At 41.9% G+C, this 23507-nt stretch overlaps 1 protein-coding gene across 8 annotated transcripts in view; it reads left to right on the top strand.

The window, feature by feature from the left end:
- The window catches only part of CPNE1 (copine 1), a 37771-nt gene extending 15537 nt beyond the window's left edge, over positions 1–22234 (top strand). For 7 of the 8 annotated variants that reach the window (XM_043882734.1, XM_043882737.1, XM_043882735.1 and 4 more), the window contains 15 exons: positions 14030–14158; positions 14257–14436; positions 14581–14655; positions 14738–14809; positions 14957–15037; positions 15205–15294; positions 15408–15494; positions 15626–15712; positions 15800–15859; positions 15940–16073; positions 16180–16234; positions 16485–16536; positions 19800–19933; positions 20076–20312; positions 20522–22234. In XM_043882734.1, the coding sequence (XP_043738669.1) occupies positions 14030–14158; positions 14257–14436; positions 14581–14655; positions 14738–14809; positions 14957–15037; positions 15205–15294; positions 15408–15494; positions 15626–15712; positions 15800–15859; positions 15940–16073; positions 16180–16234; positions 16485–16536; positions 19800–19933; positions 20076–20312; positions 20522–20662 (1614 nt within the window). In that variant the 3' untranslated portion in view covers positions 20663–22234. Of the gene's footprint in view, positions 1–14029; positions 14159–14256; positions 14437–14580; positions 14656–14737; positions 14810–14956; positions 15038–15204; positions 15295–15407; positions 15495–15625; positions 15713–15799; positions 15860–15939; positions 16074–16179; positions 16235–16484; positions 16537–19799; positions 19934–20075; positions 20313–20521 lie in introns of those variants that run through there. The other variant, XM_043882731.1, reaches the window with a different exon arrangement.
- The last annotated feature ends 1273 nt before the right edge of the window (positions 22235–23507 follow it).

Below are 23507 nucleotides of genomic sequence, written 5' to 3'. Positions count from 1 at the left end.
ATTAAAAAAAATTGCTTGATATTCTGCTTCCTCTTTAGCATGGAATCTGGTAGATGACATTAACTTACTTTAAAATGTTCTTGGAAGAGTGTACTCTGGTGGTGGCACAATCCTCTGATGCTGTGGTGACTTTGGGGAAACTCTTCTGTTCAACCAATAAGCGGGCTCATCTCTTGTTGGTGCCTGCTTGTGTAAATCTTAATTCTTCACTGTGCTGTTCTTGGATTTGTTCTTGGTGCCTTAGCTATTTTGTGCCAGAGGATCTCGCAAGCATATGGCTCCTTTTCTGGATCACCATAACTAGCAACTAGCAACCAAGGCACTGCTTTTCTACATACTGTTCTCCTACTGAAGGGGCAGAAAGCCACCTGGGGCAAACATTCCAGCCCCAGCGACCGAAGGGCAGCACTCTTAAAACTCTGGAGAAAGGAAAGTAGTGCTCATTAACCATATTCCATGAATTCTGTTGAGAGCCCCAGGAACCTCTCCTTAGCAGAAATATTAACCATTAGGTCATAGAGACTAAGCAAACACCAGCGTAGAGAAGTGGGTAAATAGCACAGCAGAACATTGGAATTGGCCCTCTAGCTGCTTCAGACATCTGGACTCTGATTTTAGTGACTTAATAGTTTCTTATCAGTTTCCTTAGTCAACCGATGACTTCCCATTTCATGTCAAGTGAAGGAGGTGGCCCCTGTTTGGGGAAAATAGAGCCGTGACCAGGCAGAGAACATAATTCAATATGGACAGAGTCAAAGATGTTAAATAATCATAACACATCCCAGTATTCCAGTATCAGACTGCTCCTTGGTGTTCGATTCCCTGTCTGTTTTGATGCTATCAATTTTCCTCTCTCATCTGCTTATACAGTAAGCTTGCCTAGTAACCAGCACTATTAAATTTTACTTAGACTGAAGCCCCCTCACCACTCTCTCTGTAGCCCTGACTTAATTAAGTTGGAGTGAGTGTGAGTTCACTTACAGCTCTTGATTAGTGAAGTAAGATTTGTCATTTATGCATTTGTGCTACACATAAAATGTAACCACCACATTGTACAAGAAGTCACTTGTTAGCCCTTGCAGAGTGGGAAAGTCTTAAGGGTAAGGAAGTTCAGCTGCTTAGGGGGTCTTAAACCATACTAACAGGTGGTATTGCTAATTTCCTCTTTTGTCTTTTGTTCCGCACTTCCCTACATGTTGGGTTGCGATACAAAAAATGTCATATCCTTTATACATAACTCCTTTCTGTGGTGTGGGCCCAGGAGGATCCCTCTGCTGTAAATCTGGCTTAGGTGGTAGAAGGACTTGCATTAGTTGCATTACTCTTACTGAAGTAAATTAATGCTAATCACCTTTGCTTCTGTGACCACTGAATTGGCAGGTTGGAACTGGAAACATCTGTTACCGACAATTTCACATGGATATACAGCCTAGCCATATAACTCATGCTAAGTAAGTGTTTTAAGCAGTGTTGTGCACCTAGCACTTATACATTGTGTTGGAAAAGGAAGTATAAAGGATACCTGTTCTTCAGTGTCTTAAAAAAAGACTTAAATGTCTTAAAAAGTCTTAAGACTTAAAAGTCTCAAATGATACAAGTGCTCAGTTGTATATATACAAGGTATATATACTCATGACCCACTGGAACTATCAATAGATAAAGGGATTCCTAACCGGTTGCTAAATGGTGGGACAGCAACAAGTGTAACAGAAGCCTTACGTGTGATCTCTAACTAGGGTTCTTGGGGACACGATATTTGTTAGTTTAGTAGAAGGAAGTGATTGTGTGAGGCAGCACAGTGGCAGTATCTAAAATTCTGCCTGTCCTGAGAGCTTTTAAGTTGTCCCGTAACAGCATAGCTTGAGGTTCCAGCAGCCCAAGTGGTATGACTGAGCTGAATGGTCGGTCTGCAGGGCAGGCAGACAAGGCAAGGGTTGGTTCTAGGGATGTGTTGACCTAGCAGAGGGCCAGAACCTTTTCCCTTTTTAACAGTCTTTGAGTAGCTGCCAGATTATACTTTTTATAAACAAGCGGTCTAGTAAGACATTCATAAACCCTTCAGAATTGTGAATTTCCACATCAGCTTAACCACTTACATGCATAGTGGTTATGCATTCCTTTCTGGGCTTAGATACATTCGAAACAGTGTTAGCTTTTCTGTGTAAAATGTCCACCTTTTAGTTCTTCTTAACCAGCACTGTCCAATAGAATTTTCTGCAATGGAAGTGTTCTCATCTGCACTAATGCAGTAATTGAATTATATGTGACTAGTGGAGAAGGAAATGGCAACCCACTCCAGTGTTCTTGCCTGGAGAATCCCAGGGATGAGGAGCCTGGTGGGCTGCCGTCTGTGGGGTCGCACAGAGTCGGACACGACTGCAGCGACTTAGCAGCAGCAGCAGTGGCTACTGTACTGAGCAGCACAGGTGTAGATATCTTGGGCAGCACTGTCCAATAGAAAAAAGAATCAGTGTCATTTAAAATTTTCCAGTAGCCACATTTAAAAGATTGAAACAAGTGAAATTTAAGAATATAATTTACCCCAGTAGATCTTAAATGTTACAATTTCTTTAAATACACTCAATGCAAGATTATTGAACTATTTTACATTCCTTTTTTTGTACTAAGATTTCAAGATTCAATGTATATTTTATAGCACATTATGACTTGAACTAAGCGATTTATGGGGTTGCAAAGAGTTGGACACGACTGAGCGACTGAACTGAACTGAAGCATATTTTAGGTGGTGAATAGCCACATGTGGTTCAAAACTACCCTTTTGGACAGACCAGATTTACAATATAAAAAAAGTATTCCCTGTCATTTCTCTCTTAGTTCTGCTGCCTCTTTCAGCTGTTTCTTCACTTTTGGGTGTTTGAATGTTGTTGCATTCCTGCTAACTTTTACCCCTCCTGTTGTGTTTGCAGGCTTGTTTTGTTTTTGAGAACTTGCCTCAGTTACCTTTCTTACGGGCTGCCCTGGAGGTTAACTAGGTGACAGTTTTATGTTGTAAAAGCCTTGATCCTGCAACCAGCAGCAGCCACAGAACTAGAATCTACCTCCACCCCACACCCCATCCATAATGGCAAGTGGGCAAATCCGCGTGTGTCTGTAATGTAGTGTCTTCATTTTTTAAATCCTCATTTTAACTTCTCAACTTACATAGAAATTCTGAAGATCCACCCGTCTTAAGTTCTCCCATGTATGCCTTGTAAATTTATTCCAGTGAGGGGGCTTACATTATCAACTGTAGGTAGGACTATTTTCCAAAGGCTCTGGTTCTGCTGCTTTTGTTCATTATCTAAGCTCCTTTTGTGCCATTGGTCACATTGCACACTGGAGATGCCTTCTTGTTGATGTCCTTGTCCTGGAGATGCTGAGGAAGGTGGTCTAGTACTGTTGTCTCAGACACACTGCAGGCAATAGAGGCAGATGTCTCTATTATTTAAAGAACATGGATTAATATATATAGATTTCAGCAGGGCAGGTTGAAGGCAGAGGTGACTGCCCAGTTGGTGTTCTTTGAAATTTTTGGTATAATTCATTTTCTGAAGCAAATTCTACTTTAAGTGCTATTATTCATGCTTGTTATTTAAAGTTTATTCCTTTGAAAAAACGTTATAAATATGGAGTACCACAGTGTCTGCATTCCTGCCTTGGCAGACAAATAGGGAAAGAAGATGTATGGTGGATGCAGAATTATTTTTGATCTGTGTGCGAAGTTAGTGTAGATCGTGAGAAGAGGCCACGTGAGCCCACTGCTCTTTTAGTGGCCAAGTGGGTTTTGGATTGAATTGGATTACAAAGTGTGGTATGTTGGTAAAATGGGTGGAAACCACATCCTCAGGGAATCAGGTGGTTCACCCAAGTTACTGTGTGTTCCAGAACACATTTCCTTTCTCTGTCTTCAGTGGGATTAATAGGATTAATTAACAAAATGGGATTAAGTTAGATAATCTCATTATGTCTGGTTTTAAACTTCTTTGAACCCAGCCATTTCATTTCTTTCTGGAAATCTGTAGTTAATTTGAACCTTGAATGAAACACCATTGGAACTAAAAATATTGGTCTGGCTATCGTTTTATGGCTTTTCCTGAGTGATAGCGTTTTCACATTTAAGCTTGAAGATTTCATTAGGAGAGGAAAGGGTCTTCGTTTCCCTTTTTTAGAGGCTGTTCCTTTCCTGCCAGTTAAGTTCTCTGGAGCAGGTAGACCAGAGGTGATCCCCTGGTGTCAACCACCCAGTAGGTAATGAAACAGTAAAAGGAAGCATTTATGAGCACTGAACAGAGGAGCAATCAACACATGTAGGGCACTTTCCACAGTTGATCCCATTTAAGTCTCACAACAATCCTGTAAAGTTGACATTATTATTATCCCCACTTTACAGATGGGAGAAATCCAGGCAATCAGAAGCAAAATAACTTGCCCAAAGTCTCTTTGATAAGGGAAAGAATTAAATGATCATCCGTCTGTATGACTCGAGGCAGAGCCCCTCCTTTCCTTAGCTGTTTCCTGCCTCTCCTTGACCTTTGGGTGTTGGGATGCAGGGAGGTACGGGAGGCCATTGGCATCACTCTTCTCATGGATCCTGAGCCAACTGGGGAAGGGGCTCCAGCCTTTTGCCTGTAATCCAATTGCTTATTTTGAAGTTAGAAGGTGGAGGCTTTGTTTAAGCTCATTCAAAGTCATGAGGAAAACCTTCCACTCTGATACAGTCTTATCGTGCTTTGAAGGCCATGTGTTCCTTCTTGGTTTGATTCCTTCCCCATATTCTCTCCTTAAGCTAGCTTCCCTTTGGAGAGTTGAACACAAATGGTTGGATTTGCCCATATTTGGACAAGTCTTTTTGGGACATTGGCGTTGGATCAGTGGCTTCCAAACTTTCTTGGCCACAAAAATATAGCAGGATGAGAAACCCTGCTACCATTTACTATACCATATTTTCCCACTTTTCACTTTTTGGGTGAACATGCACATCTTAAGCTTTTTTTTTTCGATCCCATGGACTATAGCCCACCAGGCTCCTCTGTCCGTGAGATTTCCCAGGCAAGAATACTGGAGTGGATTGCCATTTCCTTCTCCAATCTTAAGCTTTTTAGTATTGCCAAGTACTACTTGACAACCAGACTTCTTAATCTATGGATCTAAACCAAATATTGCTTATGATTTTAGTTTATAAATACAATTTTAGTAGCCATTAGTCATATGTATGAATAAAGAATTTTGTGGTAAGGATTTGCATATTTGGTTCAGCTTGTGACCCAAAAGGACTGTCCCTTAGGCTACTGATTTAAATTTGGGGAATTCCTGAGTTACGAGAAAGGGGTAAAAATACTTGTGTTCCTTCATGTCTCTTGACGCAGAGAGGGAAAGGAAGAGTGGTGGAAATGGGTGTAGTTTGTCTTTTCAATCTTATGAGAAGAGAGGATTCCATGAGTGGTTTTCTCCCCATTGGGAGCTTATGGAGACCTTCCTGATGGGTTTTCAAGATTTGATCCAGCGTGTGAGCTGCTGCAGCGTGCCAAGGTAGGCAACAGGAGTGAGAACATGGCTCTGGTTTGTGAATGAGTGATCCTGCCATACAGATGGGTGCTCTGTTCTTCCTCATAGCCTGGAAATAGGGTCGACGGCTGGTGCTTTGCCTTGTTAGGCTTTTGGGAATGGAGGAAGGCAGTGTAATAACTCCTGAGTGTGAAGGACTGATGAGTTTCAACTCGATTGGCACTGAATTGAATCCATCTGGATCCAGGAGGAAAGATCTGTTCTTGGTTTATGAAGAGCCAAGTTAAAATCTCACGAGGTAGGGGTAGGGGAAGCCAAAGAAAATACAGAGTGAGTTACTCCCTGTTGGCAGACATTGGGATTCCCTGTCAACAATGCTAGTTAACTGGCTCACAGCGGGGAAGGGAAGCCCTGATTTTTAGCATTTGCCTGGTTTCTGTGGTTCAAACTTTTAATGAGGCCGCCTACTTAGAAAATTCATTTACAGTCCTCTCTTGTAAACTATACAAGCCTGCCGCAGCACACTACTGCAAGCCTCCCTCAGGTGTTTTGAATTCCCATTGTGTGCTCAGGTCTGTGCCCTGTGACATAGACACTGAAGCAGTGTCTTCTAAAGAAACTTGTTATTTCATTGACAGGCCAGGAGCTGGAAGCATTGACAGGGTATGGTTGTGGTGTGGATCAAGTATAGTAGTCCAGAGTGAGAAGTTGAGTGCTGGAAAGATCATGACAAGGGGACATTTGAGAGCTGGACTTGAAGGATAATATTAACAGCTAACGTTTATTGGTAATAATAGTATCAGAGTCTGTACTAAGCATCTTGCATACGTTATTTATGATGTTATTTTTTTTAGAAATAGAAATACCTTCCACTTTACATGTGAGGAACCTAAGACTTAGTAAAAAAGAATTCTGCCCAAATTGCATAGGTGAGACATCATTTTGGTGGGTGTGTAGTAGTATCTCATCGTGGCTAGAAAGGAGTAAAGCCAGTACTTGGAGCCTGGTCACTTCACTGCAGAACTCATACTCTTGCCCACTATATCATATTGCTATTAATAGAAGAAGGAAGGTTCTTTCGGTGGAGAAAGTCCCAAAGTCTTGGGACTAGGTGGGAGTCAGCATATTTGAGTTCTAGTCCTCATTTTACTTATCCATGTATGTCTCTTTAGCCAAATCACACCTTTCCTCTTCGTCTTAAATTGAGAATCAGATGATCACTCAGTTCCTTTTTATTTCTAACATGTGAATTTTAAGTTATAAAAATTTGAGAGTATAGTTTCTTTAAGGAGCAGTGGGAAAAGTATCCTGTCAGGGTATGAGGCATGGGAAGCTCTAAGTCTGGTTGGTGATGGGGTAAGCAGAGGAAAGCGATCTACAAGGGCAAGTGAAGGGAATGAGACTCCCAAGTGGTGGAAAGCAAAAGCAGAAAAAGTTGTTGCTGAACACTCAGTTGTTTCCATTTGCAATTCCCCAGGTGGAAAGATGTGAACTGTGGGTGCACAGAGAGAACAAGCTAGTCTTTTGTATTGGATGTTCCTAGACTGCTCACTTCTCCCTTGATGGCTTTAGCAGCAGGCCAGGGCTTTATTTGGGTTATTTCTGAGGATCCTGAAGTTATCACTCCTTTCTTTTAGCATTAACTTAGCAGTTATTTGTAAAGCGCCTGCTATGTATGAGTCACTGGAATGGAAATAAGACAAATCTGGTCCATCCCCTGTTGAATTTATAATTTGGTAGGGGGAATAGATAGTATGCAAGTAAATGACACATTTTGATAGGTTTGTGAGAAGCTGCGTTTTGTTGGTTGAAGTCAGGAAAGATTTCTGACTTCAGCATAGAAAACAGATGGGAAGGGACCTAGAGTGGAAATGGGGAGACCAGTTAGAAGATGATTACAGACATCCAGACAAGATGTGCTGATTCAGAAACAAGTACACAAAAGACCTGATGAGTATTTGCCAGATCTCTTGCAAAAATAAATGAAAAAATTCCTGAGACTCTTATTGACTCACTTAAATGTTGTATTTTATAAAGTTTTGTAGAATTCCAGTCCTGTAAAGAATACTGAACATCCCATGGTGTAAAGTATGTTAAAGGGATATGAGATAGAAGAGTGGCACGGACTAGAAGATTTCCAAACGGGCAGGCTTGGAAATGAAATTTAAAGGAGATAAACAGGATTTAGGAGAGATTAATAATAATCCCATGCATTTGAAAGTTTGAAGGGAATATGACTCAAAGGATGGAAAACCACGTTATAAAAATTTGCTTATAAGAATCACTAATTCCAATGAGAAAGTAAAAATCAGATTTGTGAAAAAACAAAACTAGTTATCCAGGAAGCTCTGACCTCTCAGAATGAAATCCAGCCCTGTATGCTTCTGAGACAGATACGGGCCCACAGCATTCTGATTGCGGTTTTAGTCTGGGCCGAGAAGAAACAAGAATAGGACCAGCTGTGAAGAAGGTGGTTTTGGTAACAGACTAAAATAGAAGGCTCTGGCCTACCAGAAATTGAGGCCTGGCACAAGAGGAAGCTCCTTACCCGCCATGTGTTTGACTCAGATCAAAAGCATCTTTTTCTGGGATCTTTAAGAAGTTATAGAGGGGAAGAGTAACAAGTCCAGTTGTTGTCTATAATCTCACCACCACAGTTAATTGCTGCTAATAACTCTTAGAGTTCACGCAAAGTCTTTATCAGGAATAAACCTGTAGTCTTCCATTTAAGTTTTTCCGCTAACATTTTTTTATTAATTAAAAAAAAATTTATTTGATTGTATCAGGTCTCAGTTGCAGCACACAGGACCTTTGTTGCATCATGCAGGTCTTTCATTGCAACATGCGGGCTCAGTAGTTGTGGCAAACGGGTGCTCTAGTTGTGGCGCACAAGCTTCGTTCCCCTGTGGCATGTGGGATCTTAGTTCCCCAACTAGGGATCAAACCTCTGTTCCTTGCATTGGAAAGCAGATTCTTAACCACTGGACCACCAGGGAAGTCCCCTTCGGTTTTCCTCCCACTCCCTAGCGTTTTATTATGCAAAATTTCAACAAACAGAAAAGTTGAAAAAATTACACAGTGACTTCCCATATATCTACCGCTTAGATTCTACAGTTTAAACTTTCCCATATTTTACTACATCTATCCATTCCATAAATCATTTTAGTTTTTGGTGCATTTCAAAGAAGTTGCAAGCGTCAGCATACTTCACCCATAAACATTTCAGTATGCCTTGAGTTGAATATAGTTTATGAGTTTTGGGACAGGGAGTTGATAAAACTTACATATAATAAGATGTATATAACTTCAATGTACCGTTAGATGAAAAGGGTAAATACACCTGTGACTCACATTCCTATCTAGTTAAAGAACTTACATTCTCCCTAGAATTCTCTTCTGTCTCTTCACAGTTAATAACTGCTTTTCCCCTGGGGAACAGGGGAAGAACAAACACTTCTGAATTTTTTTTCATGATAGTTTTTGCCTGTCCTAAAACTTGATAGAGTGTAACTGCATTTTATGCTTCTGACTCATTCATGTTGCAGATATGAATAGTTTGTTTCTGTTTTTGCTGAGTAGTTTTCTATTACATATGCAAACATGCTATGGTTTGTTTATCCATTCTTATACTGATGGATACCTGGGCTGTTTCAAATTTTTGGCTGTTACGAATAAAGCTGCCATGAACATTCATCTACAAGTCTTTTTGTGAACGTAATGATTTTATTTCTTTTGGATATTATTTCTTTTGGATAAAAGACTAGGATGTGGGTGCTCTTAGACTAGGTATGTGTTTGGTTTTCTAATAAGCTCCCAGACCGTCAAAGCAGTACCTTTAACACCTTCACTAACACCGTGTGAGGGTTTCACATCCTTGCCAAGATTTGGCAGTTGTCAGTTTTTTTACTTTTAGCCATTGTGACGGGTAGGTAATAGTATCTCACTGTGGTGTTAATTTGTATTTCCCTGGTAACCAGTGCTGTTAATGACTTCTTCCTTTGATTATTTCCAGTTCATATGTTTTCCTTTGTGAAATATCTGATCAGAATTTTTTTTACCCATTTTTTAAATTGACTTGTCATTTAACATTGAGTTCTAGGAGTCCTGCATTTAAATTTTAAAGGCTAGTTGTAGAAGAGTACAACTTCTGTGTTACTGCTGGACATTAGTTCAAATGGAAAAGGCCTGAAAGTTTGAGTTGAGCAGAAGCACATGTACCTTTTAATCAGTGAATAGTTATGAGTACCAACTAAGCACTAGTATTAAGGATACAGAAATAATACCTACCCCTAGCTCCAAGGAGGCCATATTATGTAGGTAGACAGACAGAAGTAAAGATTCTGATATAATGGTTTCAACATTAAGTCACTAAATATTTGCTGAGTTCTTACTATAGGATGGGTACTGTTGTAGGTATTGTACATATAGAGATAGGCAAACCAGACATAGTTCCTACTCTAATATAGCTTATTTATTTTCTGGAGTATATATGGGGGAAGTATTCTTGCTTGGAAACTCCCATGGATGGAGGAGCCTGGGGGGCTAGAGTCAATGGGGTCCCAAAGAGTCAGACACAACTGAGCGACTAACACTTTCATATGGGGGAAGATAGTGCAGAGACCCTGAAGTGAGGAATGAAATGGATGTTGAGTGTACGTGGATCAGAAATTAAATCTGTCTGGAAGGTACAGAATAAGATGATGAGTTAGGTGAGGGTCAGGTCTTGCAGGGCCTTGTAGACCGTGGTAAGAACTATGGATTTTTTTTTATTTTGAGTATTTTGGAAGCCATTCCAGAGTTTTAAGCAGAGAAATGGCATGAACTGGTTTCTGTTTGGCTGACGAATTTTGTGTGTGTGTGCGTGCATGTGTGCACATGTACATACGGAAAAGCTGGTGAAGAAACTGCTGCAGTCATCCACAGAAGAGAGAAGTCCAACGTGGGGAAGGTGGGCAAGACTTCAGAAAGGAATAATGTCATAGCATAACCATGGATGACAAGGCATTTGCTGGGGAAGAAAGTCAGAGGTATCAGCATGTGTGTGTGTCTGTGTGTGTGTGTTTGAGGATCAAGAAATAGCCTTCAATGACTAGTTGGGTGGGTGGTGGAATGACAGGCGGTAGAACAGTCAAAAAAAGCTTTGAAGGTTGCATTATAGACGCAAAATCATCATATTACACAGTTACTTAATTCTGTATAGATTGGTCCTCTGGAGTTGCGCCACAGGGTGGCTATGCTGGGGAATTAGGCTTTGAACCTAAAGGCCGTGAGCAGATATATACAGGGCTTCTAGGTAGTGTAGAGACTTTCAGAAAGGTGGCATCAAGGATGACTAGGTAAGACACTGATAGGATGAAAAAACAGGAGGCAGGAAACAAAGAGGTCTGAAGTTATGTGGAAAGTGTGTAGAGGCTTTGGGGTTAGAATATTGTCAGGAGGACCTGGAGGAGCGGATTGGGGGAAAAAGTTGAGTCCCTTTAAAAAATACAAAGTAGTTTAAAATATTGAAATAATATAGAAGTGTCTGTGCATGAGAGTTGCTCAGTTGTGTCCAGCTCTTTGTGACCCCATGGGCTGTAGCCTGCCAGGCCCTTCTGTCCATGGGATTCTCCAGGCAAGAATACTGGAGTAGGTTGTGATTTCCTTCTCCAGGGGGTCTTTCTGACCCAGGGATCGAACCTGTGTCTCTTGCGTCTCCTGAATTGGCAGGCAGATTCTTTACCACTACGCCACCTAGGTCGTTGTTTAGAAGTGTCTATAAGAGTATGTAAAATTCTCACCTTTATTCCATTCCTCTGAGGTGTACCTAAAAGTTGCATTTATTTGGTGTGTCTTCCATTTTTTAATGTGATTGTATTTACTTTGCATATATATTTAAATCTATTGTATATACACATACAGTTGAAGTTTGAAATGGGGTTAACTTTTCTTAGCATTTTTTGCAACTTTATTTTTTCATATGATACCAATATACTTCTGCCTTAATTGTTTATTTACTTGCTGCTCAGCCTTCCATTGACTAATTACCATAATTTACTTAGTCACCACCTAATGGATAGACTTTTAAGCTGTCTCATGTTTTCCAGCATTCTTCTTTGTCTCTGTACTATGCAAACACTGCCTGAGAGAACATGTAAAGTGAGAAGTGTGGGGTCCAGTTATGACCTGGGGTTAAGTTACAGTCCCATTCCCTTAGGGAGTATGTGTCGTTCTCTGGATCTGTCCTAGGGGAACCTGTAAAGCAGTGACTTCTGGTCAGAAGTCTAAAATCCACATTTTGGTGGCAATATTCAAAAGAACTAGGGCTATTTCTCCAGATTTTAGCTTGGGGTTCACTGCTTCCAGGTTACAGATGGTTCTCAGAGGGAGATGAAATAAAGCTTTCTTGTTGAATTTTAGACCGAAGAAGAAATAGGAATGTGTAGAAGTGAGAATTCACTTGGGTTGATATGCCTAGAACTTGATGGAGCAGGACTTACTGATAATTGAATTATAAGAGTGGTGGGTTTTCCGTCATTGGATGCATTCAAGCAGAGGCTCAGATGCTATGGAGGGACAGTGTTATGAAACAGATTGAACTCTTAAAAATCATTCCAGTTTTGCTTGATAACAGCATTTGAGATGGAGACCGTGGGACACCAAGATGGGACTAGCACTGACTATGGGCTGGTTTGGGCGAGGGATTGACTTCAGGGTCGATTTAGAGGAGGTTGAGGCTGGAGGCATCCTGGGGTATAGTGCTCGGAAACCTGGAATGCTAGATGAGGCTAGGTGAGGGATCTGATCTCGTTTGCACTCTTGGCACAGATGGTCTGCAGGTGTCTTGGTCAGCAGGGACAGAGGGTTAGTGAAGAGTCTGAGGATAACTGTTATGGTGACTTAGGAAAATGGGTTTATATGGACGTCATGGTGATCCATGCAATAAAATAGTGTTTCTAGTAAAGGAGATGGATGAATTGGAGATGCTTTGGTGCTGTTTGACCAGTCAGTTTAGACCTGGCTAAGATGGGAGCAGGGGCTAGAGATGGCCTTTCAGATTTCATTTGACAAATATTATAAATATTATCTAGGTGCTTGAGATAGAGCAGTGGAAAGAACAGATAAATATCCCTTCCCTCATGGAGTGTACATTCTAATGGGGAAGACAAAGCATATAAATATGTACAGTATATTAGTGATAAATACTAAGGAGAAAAAAAGCAGGAAATAAGTATGTGATGTATCAGGAGTAGTAGAGTTGAAATTTCAGAATGGCCAGAAAAGGAGAAACTTTTCGTTCAAAATGGAGAAGATGATTTTGAATAGAGACCTAGAGACATTGTAAGGCAACAGAAAGCCATGTGGATTATAGGAGGGAAGAAGCTTCTAGGTGCTGAGGTGGAAACAAGCATATTTGTGGAATGACAAGCAGACTGTGTAGCCAGAACGGAATGAGCAAGAGGGGTCAGGTCAGATCTAGATCTTTCAAGACCTTGTTAGTGCCTGCTTGTGTGTGTGTGCAGTCACTCAGTGGTGTCTGACTCTGCGCAGCCCCATGGACTGTAGCTCACTAGGCTCCTCTGTCCATGGGATTTCCCAGGCAAGAATACTGGAGTGGGTTGCCATCCTCCAGGGGATCTTCTTGACCCAGGGATTGAACCTTCATCTCCTGCAGCTTCTGCATTGGCAGGCAGATTGTTTACCACTACATGACCTTGTAGGCCAACGCAGAGTTTGGATTTTTTCTAAGGAATGGGAAATCTTTATTGGGTCTTGGTAGCAGTGTGACATGACCCATGTTTTAACAGGGTCACCATAGTTGCTGTATTGAGAGTAACCTTTGGTGTGAGGATGAGTGGAGGTGGGAATGGCATAGGTAGGATAAGGGAGACCTTCAAAGGTGATGCAGTAAGGCTGGTGAGAGATGATAGGCTTGGACTAGGTAGTGCAAATAGGAGCTGGACCTGAACAGCTGATTAGAGGCTAGGAGAATCAGTGTGAGGATCATAACTCTACCTCACGATGTAGGTCCCCAGGGTTAGAGGGGAATCACTGAAGGAAGAGACTTTGGAAAGCAGAATCTGGATCACAGTTGTATTTTGGGCAGTGTTGGGCTTAGAAGTTGGACTCAGGTCTGATCTGAGGCCAGTAAAGGCATCAGAGTGAGATTGATTGGTCTCTGAGAAGATCAAGTTTGGGGTCCAGGTCCAGGGAGCATTATTGGGATTAGGACCCAATTTGGGGCTGAGGACTAGTTTGGGGTCAAAGTTGTTGATGGAGGCCAGTACACTGTTTCTGCATTTTACTGTCCTTTTCTTGGATCAGGGTTGGCTGTAATCGCCATCTCCCATCCCACTGAGCCTACCCAAGGGGATTGGAGGAGTTTGGAACCTATAGGGCCTTCTGTTCCTTAGGTGTCATGGGGGAAGACACAGGCTCAGCCCTGCCTGGTGGAAGCTGACTGACTTTACAAGTTGGGACCTACAGTCAGGGAAAGGTGGAGAAAGGTCCTCGGTGGCTGATCTGTGTCTTTTCCGCCCCCCAGATGGCCCACTGCGTGACCTTGGTTCAACTGTCTGTTTCATGTGACCACCTCATTGACAAGGACATCGGCTCCAAGTCTGACCCGCTCTGTGTCCTTTTACAAGATGTGGGAGGGGGCAACTGGACTGAGGTAAGGAGGACTATGGGGGTTAAAGTTGTGGAGGGATGCTAGGACTGTTTAGGGGTGGAAGGTGCATGACTGTGATGCTTATTGGCTTCTGCCGACAGCTTGGCCGGACTGAGCGAGTACGGAACTGCTCAAGCCCTGAGTTCTCCAAGACTCTGCAGCTTGAGTACCACTTTGAAACAGTCCAAAAGCTCCGATTTGGCATCTATGACATAGACAACAAGACACCTGAGCTGGGGGACGATGACTTCCTGGGAGGAGCTGAGTGTTCCCTGGGACAGGTGTGTAGGTCCAAGGATTAGAATCCTTCAGACACAGGTTGAGTCAGAGCCCTATGAGATAACCCAGAAAGCCTAGAACTTGGAGGTGGGGGTCAACAGGACCTAACCTTGTCTGAGATCTTGGTCCCCCATCCCCTGCCCTAGATTGTATCCAGTCGGATGCTAACTCTGCCCTTGATGCTAAAGCCTGGAAAGCCTGCTGGGCGGGGGACCATCACGGTAAGGCTGGGGTTTGTTGTGGGAGTGTGCTCATATCAGTGAGGAATTCGAGACGATACAGTCTCCTGCCTCCCCTACCTAGGTCTCAGCTCAGGAGTTGAAAGATAATCGTGTAGTGACCATGGAGGTGGAAGCCAGAAACCTGGATAAGAAGGTGCGTATGGAAGGAGGCCCTGGGGGCTCAAGAATTAAGCGGACAGGGGTGGTGTATTGGAGGTGGGAGGGTGGGAGGGGACAGAGGTATTTCATAGTGTTTGTCTCTGCCTGAGTCTTATGACTGGAGTCTCTGTGACATTGACAGGACTTCCTGGGAAAATCGGATCCGTTCTTGGAGTTTTTCCGTCAGGGTGATGGCAAATGGCACCTGGCATACAGATCAGAGGTGTGAGACCCCTGGGATTGGGTGTGGTGGGGTAGGAGAGAATCTCCTGGGGTTTGTAACTACCAAGAGTTGGAGGACAGGGAGGAGTCTGCATATGGCTGGGGAAGAATGGCAGCTCCCCACATACCAACCCAGAGCTCACTGGAAGCTTTGTACTCCACCCTCAGGTCATCAAGAACAACCTGAATCCTACTTGGAAACGGTTCTCTGTTCCCCTTCAACATTTCTGTGGGGGAGACCCCAGTACACCCATCGAGGTGAGGAGCTTGCCTCCTGCATGGACTGAGTAGGGGCAGAGTCTAGGGAGGGATTTATTCTCACCTGCCACCTGCCTCCTGGTCTTTACATACACACACACCTTCCCTCCTAGGTGCGATGCTCCGATTATGACAGTGATGGTTCACATGACCTCATTGGTACCTTCCGCACCAGCTTGGCTCAGCTGCAAGCAGCCCCAGTGAGTGCTGGCTCAGGGATACTGAGGTGGACATAGGGACTACAGCCCCAGGAATAGAGGGAATACAAGGCAGCTCCCATCCTGGCTGATGCTCTGGAAGTTTTCTACTCTGATTTTTCTTTCCTTACCAGGCTGAGTTTGAATGTATTCACCCTGAGAAACAGCAGAAAAAGAAAAGTTACAAGAACTCTGGAACTATCTGTGTCAAGATTTGTCAGGTGAGACAATAGCCCATGTGACCCAGCCTTAGAAGCTTCACAACCCCAATCCCTTCACTCCAGCTATAACCCTGGTTTCAACTGCAGGTAGAAACAGAGCATTCATTCCTGGACTATGTGATGGGAGGCTGTCAAATCAACTTCACTGTAAGTTGCTTCATCAGGGGCAAGAAGAAAGATCTGGGGCTGGAAGATGGCCTTCAACTCCCCTCCTTCCCTCCCCACAGGTGGGCGTGGACTTCACAGGCTCCAACGGAGACCCTTCCTCGCCTGATTCTTTGCACTACCTGAGCCCAACAGGGGTCAATGAGTACCTGACGGCACTGTGGAGTGTGGGCAGTGTGGTTCAGGACTATGACTCGTAAGTAGCTTTGTCCCTTGCTCATCGCCGCTCCCTGCAGATGCTGTTAGCCTCTGGGCTCATAGTCCTCTCACTGCCTCTTCCCCCCTTTGCTGTCTTCTCACAGGGACAAGCTGTTCCCAGCATTTGGATTTGGGGCCCAGGTACCCCCTGACTGGCAGGTGAGTGAGTTCTTCCCTCCACTACTCCTGTTTTTAGATTCATGGTCCTGATCAGGGGGGATGTGGTAAACTTGCTACTTGGCAACCAGCTTTATGTGGAATTACAGGGATTCATCCATACAGGCATGTATACAACAGATGCTCAGGACTAAATACCTCCTAAATAATGCTTTGTACATATCCTAGTGCCCTTTTTCTTAGCACACAAGTGGTCATGGGGAAGGAACCTCATTTTTATTCTTGCCCTCAGGTTTCCCATGAATTTGCTTTGAACTTCAACCCCAGTAACCCCTTTTGTGCAGGTAAGTCCCCCATCCTCCAGCATAAAGTATATCTGTCCAATCTCTGCCAAGATCGTGTGGGCAAGGGAGAACGAGGGTGGGGAGATAGACACCTGACTCCATTCTCTAGAGGAGCGGATTTTACAACTAGGCCTCTGGAGTCAAATCTTCGTCCTGCCATTGATAATCACGTGACTTGGGGCCAGTTGCTTAGCTTCTGTGTGCTTTGGCTTCATAATAAATATTATAGGATATTGAATATTTTAAGAAGATGCATATTAAGCTTGAAGCAGTAATCCTGGCACATTCTAAGTGCTCTTTAAACTATGGTAGCTGTTTTATTATCATTATCTTTGCTTAGAGGCTCACAGGTACTTATTTGGGCATCAGCAGAAGCATTGGTGCCTCCTTGCAGCTCTATTCAGGGTACTTTTGTCTAGGGAGGACCAAACCCCATGTTTCCCTAGCCACCCGCACGTAAACAAGCTGAAGTTGAAAACTTGACCTGATCTAATCTGACCCGTGCTTTTATTAAGATTACAGGTCATTTAATATGTAGAATGTCCTTCAGTTTATCTATTTCCTCACAGTTAGATTCAAGTTATGCATTTTTGGCGGGAATACCACAGAAGCCATGCTGTATGTTCCGGAGGCATATGTTGATTTATCCTCTTACCAGTCGTATTAACTTTGATCATTTGATTGAGGTGGAATCTACCAGGTTTCTCTACTATACAAGTACTGCTTTTTTCTTTATATGTAATTTAAAACATTTTTAATTGAAGGATAGTTAATGTACAATGTTGTGTTAGTTCCTAATGTACAGAATAATGATTCAGTTTGTATATATAAACTCATATTCTTTCCATTATCGTTTATTACAGGATATTGAATATAGTTCCCTGTGTTACAAAGGAGGGCTTTGTTGTTTATTTTATATATAGTCATTTGTATCTACTGATCTCAAACTCCTAATTTACTGTTCCACTATGCTCTTTCCTCTTTGTTAACCATAAATTTATTTTCTCTGTTTCTGTTTTGTATACAGGCTCATTTTTATCATATTTTAGATGCCACATATAAGTGGAATCTGAATACCACATACCATATGGCATTTGTCTTTCTGGCTTACTTAGTGTGGTAATCTCTAGGTCCATCCATGTTGCTGCAGATGGCAATATTTCATTCCTTTATATACACACACACATACATATTTAACTAATTTTTATTCATTTTTAATTTAAAAAGTATTTTCTTTTTTGGTCGTGCCATGCAGCATGCGGGAACTTAGTTTCTAGGGATCACACCCAGGCACCCTGCAGTGGAAATGTGGATTCCTAACCACTGGACCACCAGGGAATTCCCTTTGTTTTTTTAAAGAAACAGTTTAAGACCCATTATCTTTCTCAAAATTATTTGACTCAATTTTTTATTTTAGTATTTTTTAATTGAAGTATAGTTGATTTGTAATGTGTTAATTTCTGCTGTACACCAAGGTGACTCAGTTATACATATATATATTCTTATTTAATACTCTTTTTCATTATGGTTTATCATAGGATATTTAGTATAGTAATCCGTGCTGTATAGTAGGACTTGTTTATCCATTCTGTATATAAAAGCTTAAATCTGCTAACCCCAACCTCCCACTCGCATCCCTCCCCCAACGCCTTCCCACTTGGCAACCACTAGTCTATTCTCTATGTTTGTGGTTCTGTTTCTGTTTCATAGATAGCTTTATTCATATACTACATCTTTATTCATCTGTTGATGGACATCTGGGATGCTTCCATGTCTTGGCAACTGTAAATAATGCTGCTATGAACATTGGGGTGTATGTTTCTTTTTGAATTAGTGTTTCCTTCAAATACATGCCCAGGAGTGGGATTGCTAGATCATTTGGCAGCTATATTTTTAGGTTTTTAAGGCACCTCCATACTGTTTCCTTAGTGGCTGTACCAATTTCACATTCCCACTAACAGTGTAGAAGAAGTCCCTTTCTTCCACATCTTTCTAGAATTTGTTACTTGTAAATTTTTTAATGATGGCCCTGCTGACTGGTGTGAGGTGATACCTTACTGTAATTTTCATTTGCAGTTCTTCACTTATGGGGGGCCATAACACACAGCATGCAGGATCTTAGTTCCTTACCAGGGATCAAACACGTGCCCCCTGCAGTGGAAGCACAGAGTCCTAACCACTGGACCGTCAGGGAATTCCCTGCATTTCTCTAATAATTACCAATGTTGAGCATCTACCAATGTTGAGCATCTTTTCATGTGACTACTGGCCATCTGTATTTTCTTTAAAGATTTGTCTATTTAGGTCTTTTGCCCAATTTTTGGATTATTTGGGTTTTTTTGATACTGAGTTGTATGAGCTATTTGTATATTTTGGAATTTAAGCCCTTGTTGGTCACATCATTTCGAAACATTTTTTCACAGTCTGTAGTTTGTCTTGTTTATAGTTTCCTTTGCTGTACTGAAGCTTCTAAGTTTGATTAGGTCTCTCATTTGTTTATTATTGCTTTTATTCCTATTTCCTTGAGAAATGTTTTGCCTATGTTCCTTTTTAGTTTTATGGTGTCATGTTTTATATTTACGTCTTTAGGCCATTTAGAGTTTATTTTTGCATATGGTATGAGGGAGTGTTCTAACTTCATTCATTTACTTGAGGCAGTACAGCTTTCCCAGCACCACTTGAAGAGACTCTTTTCTCCATTGTACGTTTTTGCCTCCTTTGTTAATTGACTGTGGGTGAGTGGGCCTGTTTTTTGTTTTTTAACTAATCATCATCCTTTGGGAGGATACTTTGAGACTATATAAATATCCAATCACTCATCAATTTTTACCTTTTAGCATCCATTGATAATCCTTGCCTTAATCAATTATCTGATTGTCAAATTATTCTATAATTTCTTCTACATTTATTAATAGCTTTCCCTTGCCTATTATATGTCTGTGGATTCTTATTTTATAAAATGGATTATAATTCATTATTTTTTAAGTGCATTATAATTTGATGCTCAACTCGCCTGGATTTGTTCAGGGGATTCCCCCAATCTGGATTTTAATTCAAGGTGTGGTTCAGAGCACATGCCCTTCCTCTCTTTGGCCCTAATTTTCTCATCTGTAGGGTAAAGTTAAGAACCTTTGGTTACAGGGGCGAGTGAATGAAATGTACTCAGGTTCCCAAATCTTCTTGGCCAGGATAAAGTGTCATCAGGGCTGGCAGAACCCCAAGAGGCCCAGTATTTTATGGTATTTTTTGCCTTTCTTCTCTAGGCATCCAGGGGATTGTGGATGCCTACCGCCAGGCCCTGCCCCAAGTTCGGCTCTATGGTCCCACCAACTTTGCACCCATCATCAACCATGTGGCTAGGTTTGCAGCTCAGGCTGCAAATCAGAGGAATGCTTCGGTGAGGGTCATGGGAGGTAGTGGGCAAGGAAGGGGGGTGCTCCCTTGAGGACTGTATAACAAGAGACTTCTTGTCAGTGTGGGAATGTGTGGCTGGGATGTTTAGAGGGCCTGCCTCAGTATATGAATGGACTTGCCCTTAGCAATACTTCGTGCTGTTGCTGCTGACCGATGGTGCTGTGACAGATGTGGAGGCCACACGTGAGGCTGTGGTTCGTGCCTCCTACCTGCCCATGTCGGTGATCATCGTGGGTGTGGGTTGTGCTGACTTCGAGGCCATGGAGCAGCTGGACGCTGATGGTGGACCCCTGCACACACGCTCCGGGGAAGCAGCTGCCCGTGACATAGTGCAGTTTGTGCCCTACCGCCGTTTCCAGAATGTGAGTAGGGGCAAGCTTGGGGATAGAACAGAGCTGGGAGTTCAGCCTTCCACCTCTCCCTGATGTGTGTGGGGCTACTTACCCCTTCACCTGAGCCTGGGGCAGGGTTAGGTGTTGGATTCTGTATCCTTTCTTGGGTGTGAAATGTCGGCCTTGTACAAATGAAGCCGTTATGGCCCATCACTGAACTTGCCCCTCTTCTCTGGCAGGCCCCTCGAGAGGCACTGGCGCAGACTGTACTTGCAGAAGTACCCACGCAACTGGTCTCCTACTTCAGGGCCCAAGGTTGGGCTCCATTCAAGCCACCTCCACCTGCAGCCAAGGGCCCTGCACAGGCCCCCCAGGCCTAGATTCCCTTGAAGAGGTCGACCTCCATGTTCCTAAGGTCACCAGCCCTGAACACACATTCCCTAGTGCTTGCACTTTATGTTTTATACTTTTATACTTAATCCTGCTGTTGCTGCCCTTGATCTCACCTGCTTGCCCCTGGAATCCCTCATTCAATAAAGATGAATTTTGCTACTACTCTGTGTTAGGTGGGAATCTGCTATTAGCCATGGTTAGTTCTCCTCTCTGAACTTACTTGTTGACTTTTAGGGGTTGTTGAGTGAAGGAGTCTCTGATATAATAGCCCCCACTCAAAGAAATTGGGTATTCTTGGCCAGATATCTAGAGACACTGACTCTGTTTTGGAAGATGCAAAGACTGAGTATAAGCCAAACACCCTGCCTCAGAGCAGAGCTGAGCTGGGAACACAGACAAGGTGGAAAGTGTTAGGGGAGGGGATCAAGGGCTATGCCTAACTCCTTGGAAGGTGGAGCAGTGGTGGTTCTAGTCCTAAAAATAGGCTACAAGCCTCACTTTTTTTAATAGCTATTTTTTTTCTTACAAGAAAATTAATATGTATATTCATTATAGGGAAAAATACTACCCAAACTCCCATGTCCCATTAAAATATTTGATGCATATTTTTTAATACTTTATACATGTTTACATTGATGCATATTTTTTATTTTACAGAATTGGGACCATATTGTATGTACTGTTTTACTATGCTTTAAATGTTTTTTAAATGTATGCTAGTTAGTACAAAATTATTTCAAATGTATGAGATAGATAATGGGCAGGGTGTATTTCCTATGTCTGACAATTTTTTTTCTCTAAATAGATTACTACACTGTTTGCACTTTGTTTTATTGTATTTTGGGTATTTTATCCATTAGAATTTATTACTGACTTCATTCTTTTTAATGCCTATAGATTACTCTGTGTATGAGTGTATTATAGCTTACTTAGCCAATCCCTAATTTATCAAGATTTGTTTCCCTTCTGGTTTTCTTCTGTTACAACAAACAATGCTGTAAGGGATATCCTAATACATTTATCTCTGCATTTATAGTAATGTTTCTGAAACATTTATTCTGACAAGTGAAAATGTTCAATCGAAAGATAGGAATACTTAATATTTTAATATACTGTAAATTGCATTTCATAACAATTTTTTACCCATTTCATTAATCTGACAGGCAAAAAACCCCTCAGTTTTAGTTGAATTTATTGAATTATGAAGGCTAGGTATCATTTTATATGTTCATCTGTCAACTGTATTTCTTATGACTAGCTTTTTTATAGGTTGTTGTTGTCCTTTACAGCCTTTATTGTTAGTTATTCAGTTATCAACCCTTAATCTCTTAAACATGTTAAAAATATTTCCTCCCAGGCTGTTATCTTTTCAGTTATAGTGTCTTTTGGTCTATGTAACTCTTTTGATATGGAAATTTAAAAATTTTATGTGTGTCAGCTTAGCTTGCTTTTGTGTATGTGTGTGTGTGTGTGTATGTAACCTAGCTTGTTTTTTAAAAAATTATCTATGTATTATTACTTACTTTTCATGACATTAAAGTCTCTTATATTACTATTTCTATTGGCTACATATTATTTTTGTAGTGTACTTTATCTTCTTAGATACTATTTCCATTTTTTCTTTTATTAACAACAGTGTGATCGACATCCTTAAAGTAGTAACTTAGATTATATCTGTGTATCCTTTGGATCCATTCTTAGAAATGGAATTGCTGTGATTAAAAAGTATAAAAAAGTTAAGACTTTTCAGCACCTATAGTGAAAATGCCCTCCAGAAAAACTGTATTAGTTCATTAGTTACAAAACTTCAGACTTGAAGTGTACTCAATAGATTCTTTTCCCTCTGTCTTCAAATTACAAAAGTAATAACCCCCAGATTTAAACAGATGGATACATGTTCCATCCTCACACATACTCTTGCATTCCACTTTCTAGAGTTAGAACACTGTTCATAGTCTGTAGATTCTTCCAAAACATGAACACACTGGAAAGGATCCTAACAGTCAAGATGTTGCATGTGTTTCTTTGACACTTTTCCCCCTTTTCAAGCCCTCTGCCCGGGTAGAACTAATTAATCCTTTGATGTCCATCTCCTCCGTCTTTTTCCCTCCAATTCTACTTTTGACCCTTGGAATGAAGAGTTCTTGGATCAATAAATGAATTGTCCCATTTTCTGGAGCGTCTTCTCTTCCCTGTCGGGCTCCTGGAGGGCAGGGACTGGTCAACACTCTACCACCTATACTGTTCCTAGCATAGTTGAACACTCAAGTTTTAGTGAAAACAACCTGAGTAGGGACAGTCAGGCATGCATCATTTCTGACTCATGCCCCCTACAGGTTCTCAAGTCTCCCTAAGATTTTACCTGAAAAAAGGGAAGTTCTGCCTCCACCTGCATCCAGCAAGAGTTGGGATGAGAAGTGAGGGGCACAGCACGGCTTCATGCCGACTGGTAGCTCTAACAAGAAGGCACCCTCTAGAGAAAGGTAGGCTCAGGGTCCCACTGTGGCTCAGCTCTTCACTAGCCATGTGACCTTGCAACTTTCCTGATCTGAGCCGTTTCTCCCTCTGTGGTTGTAAAGATTAGTTAGAGAAGGCATATAACATCCAGAGAACTGTCTTAGGTGCATGGTAAACACTCCATACACATGAGCTACTGCAGATGGTAGCTTCAGCAGCTTCTATACTGATCTGGGCTTCTCCAAGAAGAAGGCACTTTGATAGATGCCCCCCCACCACATTTATGTACCAAAGGCAACTACAGTGCCAGCCTCCCTGCCCACAACAGACCTCCCAGCATTGATCAAGCTTCTTTCAGACAGACTTCCACTCTAC

Source organism: Cervus elaphus, chromosome 23, assembly GCF_910594005.1.
Source record: "Cervus elaphus chromosome 23, mCerEla1.1, whole genome shotgun sequence".
NCBI lineage: Eukaryota > Metazoa > Chordata > Mammalia > Artiodactyla > Cervidae > Cervus > Cervus elaphus.
Note: the sequence above shows the minus strand (reverse complement) of the source record. Positions and strands in the feature narration are given on the sequence as shown.